This window comes from Musa acuminata, chromosome BXJ2-1 (genome assembly GCF_036884655.1).
Source record: "Musa acuminata AAA Group cultivar baxijiao chromosome BXJ2-1, Cavendish_Baxijiao_AAA, whole genome shotgun sequence".
NCBI lineage: Eukaryota > Viridiplantae > Streptophyta > Magnoliopsida > Zingiberales > Musaceae > Musa > Musa acuminata.
In genome coordinates, this window is record NC_088338.1 from 13,017,694 (window position 1) to 13,028,971 (window position 11,278).

General features: G+C 33.6%; 1 protein-coding gene across 3 annotated transcripts; it reads left to right on the plus strand.

Annotated features, from left to right (window-relative positions):
- Positions 1 to 826: 826 nt before the first annotated feature.
- On the plus strand, positions 827 to 9,197 carry LOC135586321 (cell division cycle 20.2, cofactor of APC complex-like). Of its 3 annotated transcripts, none has more exons than XM_065093557.1 (6): positions 827 to 942; positions 1,304 to 2,692; positions 4,361 to 4,435; positions 5,234 to 5,286; positions 6,425 to 6,476; positions 8,470 to 9,196. In XM_065093557.1, the coding sequence occupies exon 2, from the start codon at positions 1,344 to 1,346 to the stop codon at positions 2,577 to 2,579; it is 1,236 nt and encodes a 411-aa protein (XP_064949629.1). In that variant the 5' UTR covers positions 827 to 942; positions 1,304 to 1,343; the 3' UTR covers positions 2,580 to 2,692; positions 4,361 to 4,435; positions 5,234 to 5,286; positions 6,425 to 6,476; positions 8,470 to 9,196. The 3 variants fall into 3 exon arrangements, with proteins under 3 accessions (XP_064949629.1, XP_064949630.1, XP_064949628.1); XM_065093558.1 differs by having other exon boundaries at positions 828 to 988; positions 8,470 to 9,197; XM_065093556.1 differs by having other exon boundaries at positions 828 to 2,692; positions 8,470 to 9,195.
- The last annotated feature ends 2,081 nt before the right edge of the window (positions 9,198 to 11,278 follow it).

Below are 11,278 nucleotides of genomic sequence, written 5' to 3' on the forward strand. Positions count from 1 at the left end.
AATGGAAGTTATTTTTATCGGAGCAAGGTAAATGATATTGTGATATTGAGTTTTGATTTTGTATAGTATCTTAAGATGACACAAGCTCATGATACCGTTAGATGTATAATGTGTTGGAATCAAAATTTTTCTTATGTCCAAAAAAATTACTAAGTTTAACATTAATGTTAGAATCTTATTTGTTAGATATAATACTAATGATAATTTTATTGGTTTGTAAGTATTACTTAAAAATGATAATATCAACAACTACAAAATTAGGATTTTCTTTACATAGACAAGTAAAAAAAATACCATGTCTCATTGTATTAGTAGGAATTTTATCAGTTTAAAATATTTCTTAAAAATGATAATCTCATCAGCTACGAAGATGATGAGTTTTTAGAGATAAATAAGAAAAAATCACGTCTTAGGCCTTTATCTGACTCTTGAAGACAGTAGAATCAAACTCCAGAATCCACTAGTTCTTTGATTAGATCAACATATGATCTGCTTTCATCTCTACTTCCGTCTTGAGTTTGTTCTCTAACATATTTTGTCGTTGAAGTGAAACGCTCAATTACAAGCAATTGTTGCTACCTCTTCGACGACAGAATTCCTCAGGAAATTGTAACGCAACATAAATTTGACGGTGATTAATGTGTATATAACGGTGCGATTTCAATGCCGTTACCTTATTAGTTAAACATAACGGGACGTTTCAACGTCAGTACACATTGGTCGGTTGAATATAACGGCACGATTTCACGATATAACACAAGGCTGGGTCGGTGGCGTCTATATAAGCCGAGACCACCCTTTTGCGAACCTCATAACCTCTCTCGGCTCTCGCGCGCTCTGCTCTCGGCTCTCCTTTTGCTCTCTTGGCGATCTCGTCTTTCTGCGAAGGTCGGAGCTGCTCTCCGACGAAAGGATAAAGCTTCGACCGATCGTCGGCTGGGAGTGAGCGTCCTCTCCTCCGATTTAGGGGAGAATTTAGATTCTTGTTGTGGTGATCTCATTCCTTTTCCTTTGCTTGAGGTTTCGTTTCGCTTCGCTGTCGAAATTTTTTAGGGTTCAAGATATTGTTGAATTTTGATGATTTGGTTTCGTTTTGGTTGATATACTTGACAATTTCCGTGACCAAAAGTCAGAAATTTTGTTGTTCTCGGGGTTCTTTTTGATCAATTCTTGGTTATCGATCGTCTGGGTTTTCAAGTTTCTTTTGGGAAGTTCGATCTTTCTGGTTTTCTTGATTGTCTCTCGTCACCTCGGCGTTTCTCGTTCTGGTTTCGATTGGCAAGATGGCTTCTTCTCGTTCCAGGCGTGTGGAGTACGACCGCTTCATCCCGGTCCGATCGGCGATGGACATGGACTTCGCGCGCTGTGCTCTAACCATGCCTTCCAGACCTCAGCGTGATGGTTCGATAGAATCCCCATCGAGTGCAGCGTACCAAAAACTTCTTGTTCAATGTATTTTGAAGAACAGATCTCGCATTTTCGCATTCAAGAGTGCACCCGAATCACCGGCCGACAAGGTGTGCCAATTTGACGAGGACAATCGACCGCACAAGAAGCAACAGAGACGAATCCCAAAAGATCCAGATAGGGTTTTGGCTGCTTATGACATCATAGATGATGATAGGTTGAATCTCCTCGACTGGGGAAGCAATAATGTGTTGGCGATTGGCCTCAATGACACAGTGTACATATGGAATGCTGCGAATAAGTCTGGTACGAAGTTTTCACGAGCCTTAGAAAACAACAGCCCTGTCACTAGCATCAGCTGGTCCCCAGACGGCAAAGTTCTCGCTGTCGCATTTGGCAATTCAGATTTAGATCTGGTTGATGCAGCAACAGGACGTCTGTTGGTTGGGATCCAAGGTGACAGCCACTCCTTTGTTTGTTCACTTGCCTGGAGAAGTAATGCAATCTTGACGACTGGGAAATCCGATGGTAGTGTTGTTGATTATGACATTAGAAAAGATGACCGGGCCATCTGTGACTATAAAGGGCATCGACTTGAAGTTTGTAGTCTTAAATGGTCCGAGTTGTTTGGGCGATATCTGGCAAGCGGAGGGAAGGACAAACTTGTGCACATATGGGACGCCCGCATGGCTGTTGCAAATCACCATCCGTGCCAACATCAATTGCTTCACAAGATCAACAACCACACTTCCACTGTGAGGGCCCTTGATTGGTGCCCTACCAGGAGCAATCTGCTGGCTTCTGGTGGAGGACGCAATGATCATTGCATTAAGTTTTGGAATGCTGCTAATGGTGTTTGCTTGAACTCAATTGATACCGGCTCTGAAGTTTGTGCGTTGTTGTGGGACAAGAACAAATCTGAATTGCTGACCTCCCATGGGTTTCCAAACAATCAACTCACCCTATGGAATTACACATCCATGACGAGAAAAGCTGAGCTTTTTGGTCATTCATCTCGTGTTCTTTACTTGGCTGGGAGCCCATTGGGTGGTGTAGTAGCTTCTGCTGCAGAAGATGAGACACTCAAGTTCTGGAATGTCTTTGAGACTCCCAAACCACCAAAACCTAAAGCAAACACTATGCCCTTTGCCCAATTTAGTGTCATAAGATGAAACTGCTGATGGTTGGAAAAGATTACAAGAGTAATACGGAAAACATTTTTAGTGCTTGACAAGAAGATCCATTTTTGATAGCATTGCATAAAGAAGTTCGTGGCATCAAAGAGGTAACATATTTTCATACAAGCATCATACATTTAAGATCTTCATATACGAGTGCAAGAGCCTAAGTTAAGTAAGAAATTACAACCATGCTTTAATTTTTATAGCATTTTAATAGGTTTATTATATAACGAACCAATGTGGTTGCAGCTGCAAGTTTGATTTTGTATCCAATTTTTCTTTCAGCTTTGCATATATCTTGGTATAACCTTTACCATATTGATGACACATACAATCTATAAGTACTACATTATTGTTTCTATATTTTATGTGTTCTAGTTTTAATATTTTTATCAATGTTACATTCTTGTTGTATGTTTTTAGGTGATTTGTTAATTCTTCCTTCTTTAAATTTGAGAATCTTCATGTTGACTTCTCAAGCACTAGATGAAAATACTGATAGTTGGAAAATATTATGAGAATAATACAGAAGACTTCTCTAGTGCTTGAGAAGAAAATCCATTGCTGGCAGCATTGCATAGAGAAGTTTGTGGCATCAAAGAGACAACATATTTTCATACAAGAATTATAGATTTGTGATCTTTAGATATGAGTGCAAGTGCCTAAGATGAAAAATTTAGAACCATGCTTTAATTTTTACAGCATTTTAGGTCTATTTAAAATGAGCCTATGTGGATGCAGCTACAAGTCTGATTTTTGTATCCAATTTTTCTTTCAGCTTTGCACATATATTGCTATAACCTTTGCCATATTGATGGTACATGTAATCTATAACCCCTACATCATTGTTGCTATATTTTATGTGTCCTAGTTTTAATATTTTTAACCATGTTACATTCTACTATTATAGTTCTGTCTTTTTAGATAAATGGTTTTTTTTTTCCTTCTTTAAATTTGATAATCTTCATGTTGATCGTATTCTTTGTTTGTTTATGCTAATTATGCATAATTAGACCAACGAGGTAGTTGTTTATATATTTTTTTTGTTTCTGCTGAGTTGAGGTTTCTTATGATTGTAATGTAGCCTCCTGAATTTCAGACTTTTCTTGCCGTTGAAAAAACTGGTTATAAAGTGTATAATTTGTAATCTTAAATGGTTTCAATATGTTACTATATAGTGAATAACCTCAAAGTAAAATATAAGTTCAAGAGTGAAATCCAAACTTAAAATATTTCAATTTTAAAAGGATGTATCATAATTTCTGTAGAATGTAGTTATCATACTTATAAGAACTGCAAACCAAATTGAATATTTAATAGTAAAGAGATATCAAACAAATAATTTTATGAGTTTGATAAAGATGAGGTATTATGATTCTGTTTATTACATTTTTTTTCTGTGATATAAACAGAGGCTTATGGCTTTCCATTAATAGACTGTCTTCTGCTGGTCTTAAGATAGGGCTTGATAAATGGAGTCAAATAGGATATTATGCAAGTTCTAAATTGTGAAAATTAGCTTACGATACCGACAGTTAACAAATGCTAGATTATAGTGATAATGTCGTTCTGGTCCTTCTAGATTATAGTAATAAAAAGATCTTCATTGAGTCTGAACGTTCTAATTTGTGATTATTTCGGTCTGTAGGATTTTTCTTGCTGATTAGCTGTTGCATTGTAGCAGACTAGTAGCAATCTTCATGAGATTGTTAGAGAAGCTTGCTAAGTTTCATACAAATGCTCGCCAACTAATGACATGGCTATTGTTTCAGTATTTTGAATTATGCTGTTGCAGTCATCTATCACGAGTTTCATCATCCACGTGCTGTAGTTTTAATCTGCTACTTGTGAGTATAAAACTGACCTCTGAATTGGTATTTCTTCATTCCACCTTACCTGTTTATTTAAGGAGAATAAGCTATCAGCAGTTGTTGTGATTATTGATTTTAATTCCTAATATCACATATGTAAAAGGTTTAAATTGACATGATAATTCCAGTTGAAACATTTAAGTGATTGTTTCTTTGAGTCATTTAATTGACATGCTTATTTTGGCCCAGTTGTGTGGCTTTGACCATTCTAGTTAGTTTGGCTTTAAGATTTTCAACCTAACAAAGCTAATCTCAGATCTGAAATCAAAAGTGGCATCAAGTCTAGTATTTCCTATTTGATTGAGCTCAAATTGGAGCATTAGAAAACTCCACGGTTCTTCCTATCTGTCATGTCCATCCTTGTCAAGTTTTATTGATTAGGAATTTTGCTACATAGTTTACTTAATGCTAACCAGATTCAGTTTTTCTTTCATATCAAATTTTGTGTTGTTCATGAGTTGATATGCAACATGATGTGTACTTCTTTTTGTCAACTTTGTAAGCATATCAGTGCAGGCTCCATTTGTTTTCAGTTTTGTACAGTAGATTTGCCTAACATCTTTTGATTACAATTACCGTGATGATTAAGTATCATAAATCAAGCATTTGTTAACTATTTTAGATTTGTGATGCTTTAGATTTTCCTAACATCACAGATAATTTCACCTGCAACAACTTTCTTATAGACTGCCATTTGTGATGCTTTAGTCATATGTTGAGGTTTATCTTTCTTTTATTTTATGATCAAGGCACATTCTTTATTTGTTCATTCAGGGACAAAGAGACCTGGAGCATTGATGCTTCACTTATTAGAATTTGAGAATCAGGTTTGAGTATCTTTTTTTGTTGAAGCTATTATATTAGCCCTTCATTAGAGAATATCTCTAGTGGTTTCTCAAATTTGATTATTGAAAAGTCTAGTTTTTTACTTGCTCTTCTAGCGTGCCTCTTAACATTCTGTAACCTTGCTTGTGAATTATTGACAATTACTATACAGGAATTGTGACTTCTGTTAGTCTTTCTGTTAAGAAAGAAAAAAGAGACATTATCTCACTCTTGAATTAAATTATAGATATTCTTTTATCACAGATCATTCATGAATAATATTTTTAGAAACATTTCAATTTCTTTAGCCTTTGGTTTTTCTCTTTTATTTGTGTGTTTTTCACTTTGCACTTTTCTGGCAAAATATATTGCAAACTGATATTTAGATCATTTTATCATCATTTTAAAACTAAAGAATTTTCATATTAAAAATATAGGTTTGTCTAGAGGAAGCCTACCTTGTTGGAGTTGAATGTAAAGACACTGAATATATAATACATTTGCTGTTGATGAATCACTTGAAGAATTTGCACAATTAGCTCATGCTATTACACTTATCGAAAGTATGTTTCTATTTCCCCCATTGAACATGATGCAGCGAATGGTTCTATGGTTGCTCTAAGTGTGCATTTCTAGAGGTTTAGAATCTAGGAGTATATTATTGCTTTGGCTGTCATTAAATGTTGAAATTCAGAAAATATATCTTTCTATCATGATTCATTAGTAAACTCTACAACTCTTCCTATCTATCATGTCCATTCTTGTCTAGCTTTATTGAATAGGAATTTTGCTACATAGTTTTATTTGATGCTAACCAGATTCAGTTTTTCTTTTATATCAAATTTTGTGTTATTCATGAGTTGATATGCAACGTGATGTACTTCTTTATGTCAACTTAGTAATCATATCAGTGCAGGCCTCATTTGTTTTCAGTTTTGTATAATAGATTTGCCTAATATCTTTTGATTATAATCACCATGATGATTAAGTTAGCAAATTACTTCATGGTTCATGGTATGCAGATAATTTCACCTGCAGCAACTTTCTTATAGACTGCCATTTGTGATGCTTTACTCATATGTTGAGGTTTATCTTTCTTTTATTTTATGATCAAGGCACATTCTTTATTTGTTCATTCAGGGACAAAGAGACCCAGAGTAAAGATGCTTCACTTATAGAATTTGAGAATCAGGTTTGAGTATCTCTTTTTGTTGATGCTATTATATTACCTTTACTAGAGAATATCTCTGGTGGTTTCTCAAATTTGATTATTGAAAAGTCATTAGTTTTTTGCTTGCTCTTCTGGCTTGCCCCTTAACATTCTGTAACCTTGCTTGCCAATTATTGACAATTACTATACAAGAATTATGACTTCTATTAGTCTTTCTGTTAAGAAAGACAAAAGAGACATTATCTCACTCTTGAATTGCATCCTAGATATTCTTTTATCACAGATTATTCATGAATAATATTTTTAGACACATTTCAATTCCTTTAGCCTTTGTTTTTTCTCTTTTATTTGTGTCTTTTTCAATTTGCACTTTTCTGAAAAAATATATTACAAACTGATATCTAGCTTATTTTTTCATCATTTTAAAAATAAAAAATTATCATATTAAGAATATAGATTTGTCAAGAGGAAGCCTACCTTGTTGGAGTTGAATGTAAAGGCACTGAATTATCAACATCATCATTTGTTGTTGATGAATCACTTGAAGAATTTGCACAATTAGCTCATGCTGTTACACTTGCCAAAAGTATGTTTCTATTTCCCCCATTGATCATGATGCAGCGAATAGTTCTATAGTTGCTCTAAGTGTGCACTTCTAGAGGTCTAAAATCTAGGAGTATATTATTGCTTTGGCTGTGTCATTGAATGATGAAATTCAGAAAATATATCTTTCGGAGGCATCTTTCTGACATGAACTCCATTCTTTAATCTTACATAGGAAATATTTGATTGATGTCACTTATCTAGTCCTACATAACATGTCATACTTAGTAATTTGTGCATCTCTTTATATATGTCTCCTTCAAGATTCATAAAAGTCATCCAGTGTTATCAACAACACTAATAGGTGAAGACATCATGGATAGCTATTGCCATCCATCGAGATGTTGTATTATTGGTTATATTTATTGGGGTTGTATAATGTTGATTTTTTCAATGGTTGTGATTTAAATCCAAATAGTCACAATCGTAGTTGCTTTCTATTTGGCTGAATAAGCTTTGGTGTTAGCGGGTTCTTTGGTTACGTTAATGTCGCTTGAAGCTAGGGAATTGGGTTAGAGAAATTAAAAAAAATCAGAAAATCTCAGAAAGTCAGAAATTATGAAAGCAAATGTAATTTTCAAATTTTTTTGTGGCCTTAAAATAGAAATATTAAATGCAAAGCTACCTTTTTTGTGATCTTGGAGTTCTCTCTTGGTGGTTGTTATTTGTCATATTCTTGAGAAGGATTAGTGACCAGATGACACTCCTATAATATGGGCTCTTTGCTTTCTCCTTTTCAAAATTTCTATGGAATACTACAATCAAAATTTAATGATCTATAAACTCTCCTTAATCTTAGATTTTTTCTAATTGAGTGTGTTTGTTCGGGTGAAATTAGGGAGTAACTTATTGACCAAATGACACTCCTATAATATGGGTCGTTCTATTCTCCTTTCCAAAATTGTTGTGGAATAGTATAACCAAAATTTAATGATCTATAAACCCTCTTTGACCTTAGGTTTTTCCCAATTGAGTGTGTTTCTTCTGATGAAATTAGGGAGTAAACTATTAATGGTTTTATTCTCTTCATTTCTTGGGTAACCACAATTGCAATATGTAGAATGAATTTTCTTCGTCAGGTCTTATGCTGTCTAGTTTGAACTTACAGTAGCATTTCTAGAGTGCTTGTAATCAAGATTCTAGTTATGCCAACTGATCCAAAGTTTTGTTTAGGCTTGCTTATTGAAATCAAAGACTTTATATTGGCTCTAGAAAGGGTGATGAAGTCAAGTTTGCAATCCAAGCCCTTGATATTGAATGTGTAATTTTATCAAGAAGAAGTTCTTATGCATTTATGATATAATTATTATGTAGTCATTAAAGCTCTCTAATGTTGTATTTTATATTTCTTACTATGCTTTAACTAAAATGACTTTACTCGCAATAATATAAACTAAAATGACATTACTAGGGGTGAGGAAGGGAGAAGAAGGAAGGAGGAAAGAGGAAGAAAAATGGAGGTAGAAGGATGCTATGGTGGAAGAGGCGGAAAAGAAGATGAGAACACTTGGCGGTGGTTGCAGAAAGAGCAAAACAGGCTTGTGAGGAGACACGAACCTCAGAAGGAGAACCAGTTCAAGTAATTTTAAAAGAAAAAATGATTTGATTTGGGTCTTTGAAAAGGGAAAACGGCCCTAGCATTTTTGTATAAAAAAGGAAAAAAATCATACCATACAGCCTGAAATGAGGCAGTCCACATCTTAAATCATGCCCGGACAGTCATTATCAATCAAACTGATTAAAATTTAAATCTATGGGTACAACACGAACAAGTATACAAACAAATAGTTGAATATTTTAAAACTGTACAATATACTGATGCCAGCAAATGACCACATTGATGTTGTCGTTATACGTTGGTTACTTGAATTAGTGCTTTCTAGAATAGTAACATGAAAAAAAATATTGAGAAAAAATAAGTTGGAATATATAAGATATCTTTTATGACTTGAAAGAAAAAACACTTATTTGAGGTAAAATTACTAATTATTATGTATCCTGTTGATGGCATTCGCCACCAAGTTGGAAAATAACCAAATTTCTTTGATCATTAGAAAAAAATAATCGATAATTTTATGAAGAAATACTTATAATGAGTAAGAAGAAGCTGATAAAAAAATATAATAACACAATACAATTATGTAAAATATTTAAAATAATTTCAAAAATAAAGATTTAATTGAAAGCTTGAAGGTTAAAAATCTGCTTATGTTGATAAAGATTTGTAGAAATATTACAAATTTAATAAAATTAAAATTTAACAGATTTTATTATTTAAAAGATCACGTATGCAAAGGAAAATTTTGTTGTGTCTCTGATGTAATGCATTACTTTCTGAGTTACTTTCTGCCATTTGGTAAAAAGTGGGAAAGATAAGTTAATTTCTGCCATTTAAATGTATTTTATAAATGTAATGAAATCTTCTAGCTCACCATTTTAGAGTAAGAGTAATGCATAGTTGGTAGAAAGTTTCTGCCAAGATTTCTTTCAAGTTGAGTATATCTCAATTAAGACATTTTTATGATGTTTGATGATATCTATCGTTTGTTGTCGATATCTAATTATCTTACACTTTCATTCAGATTTGTCGATGATATTTCTTTAATGTCGAAAATAACAGAAAACTTCACAAGCATGGATAGTTTTAGTATCTGAATAGTGTAAGTTACAAAAACTCCAATGCAATATATTCAAATAGTGTCCTTGTCTTTTAATTGTCGTTTGCATGGATTTAAGCAGTGTGCTTCCGCTACAGTACCTTCGACTATGGATTGGTTTTAGACCATACGGTCCAATGCTAGTTTGTTTTGTTTTTTCTATTATCTTTTCAGGTGATGTATGACCCAATATATTAGTACCATGCTGGTCTCATAGAATATTGAAACTGATATTAGAGTGAGATTGTAGACCTTGTTGTGTATATTTATTTTATTTCAAGAGTAATTCTGATGCATCTTTGATTTGAATTAACCTTATTTCCGGTAATGTATGGAATCTTACTTCTAGATGATTGTGTAACTTAGAGAAGGCACTTGGTGGGGATGTTAGGATGTATGATGGAACTGCTCTCATTGTCAGTCTCTTCAACCAAAAGGGTGCAAAATTCATGAAGGAGCCTTACAAGCAAGTGCCCACTAGGCTTTTTTAATTTTAGCTATTTTAGATTTCATAGGAGCCAATGTCATGTCACTAAACATGCATTTGTTATTTATTTTTAGTTTTTGACTTCCCTGCATTAGATGTTATTGTTACTTGTTTCATTATGCCATAGCAATCTAAAAGTTAGGGATGCAATCCTAGAGACATTATATGTAATCCAAGTTACAAATATTGTATATGTTATTGCATAACTCTTAGGGTCTGCGGAAATAGAAGTTGCATTTGACCTTAACAACAAAAATGATAACAGATAACTTAATTCCTGATAGTTTAAGAAATTTTGAATGTTTGTTTTTTGATATTACAGTATGGCTCCTTAAGTCAAGTCATTGATGGTTTGAGCAATTTAATTATTTCCTTTCTTATAAATTTTTATCTAAAAGATTCTCTTCAAATCTCTTGGTAATTTCTTACTTTCCATTTATTTTCTTGTAGTATGCTTGTTAATGAAGCTATCTCTTGATCTTCAAAGGTCTTCCCTTATGAAGAATGCCATCAAATCATTTGCTATTATGATCATCTGTGCTAACTAGTTCATATATGGATTAGAAAATTGAACAAAAGGTGCACAAAAAATGGTATTGTCATATAAGGTCTGATTTGTGTGATTTAACAGGAAGTAAAGCCATGTACTTGGACATACTTGTTTCCATTTCTACAATTGTCATTTTCAAATTCCTACTACGTTTTTCAGGTTTTCTCTCTCTTGTAAGGAGAATATCTGTACAAATGTTTTTAACACCGCCGATGTCGGTCCCAAGCCCGAATGAAAAAGGTGGAGGGTTGTGTAAGGCCACTAAGAGCCAGCTTGAAAAACATTTGAGAACTCATATGCATAATCTTAATTGTTTCATAATAAAATTAGGTCATCATTGAGATTAGATGTGAGACATATTTACCACCAAAGTATACTAAAATGTGAAGGTGGACTTCTAGACTGTTTGGAAGAAAACTATGATATTAGGTTTCAACTGTGGTGTAAAATAGATAAGGGGACAATTGGATTAGGCTAGTAACATGGAATATAAGGGGTTAGATTGCCACAGTAAAATTATGCAAGT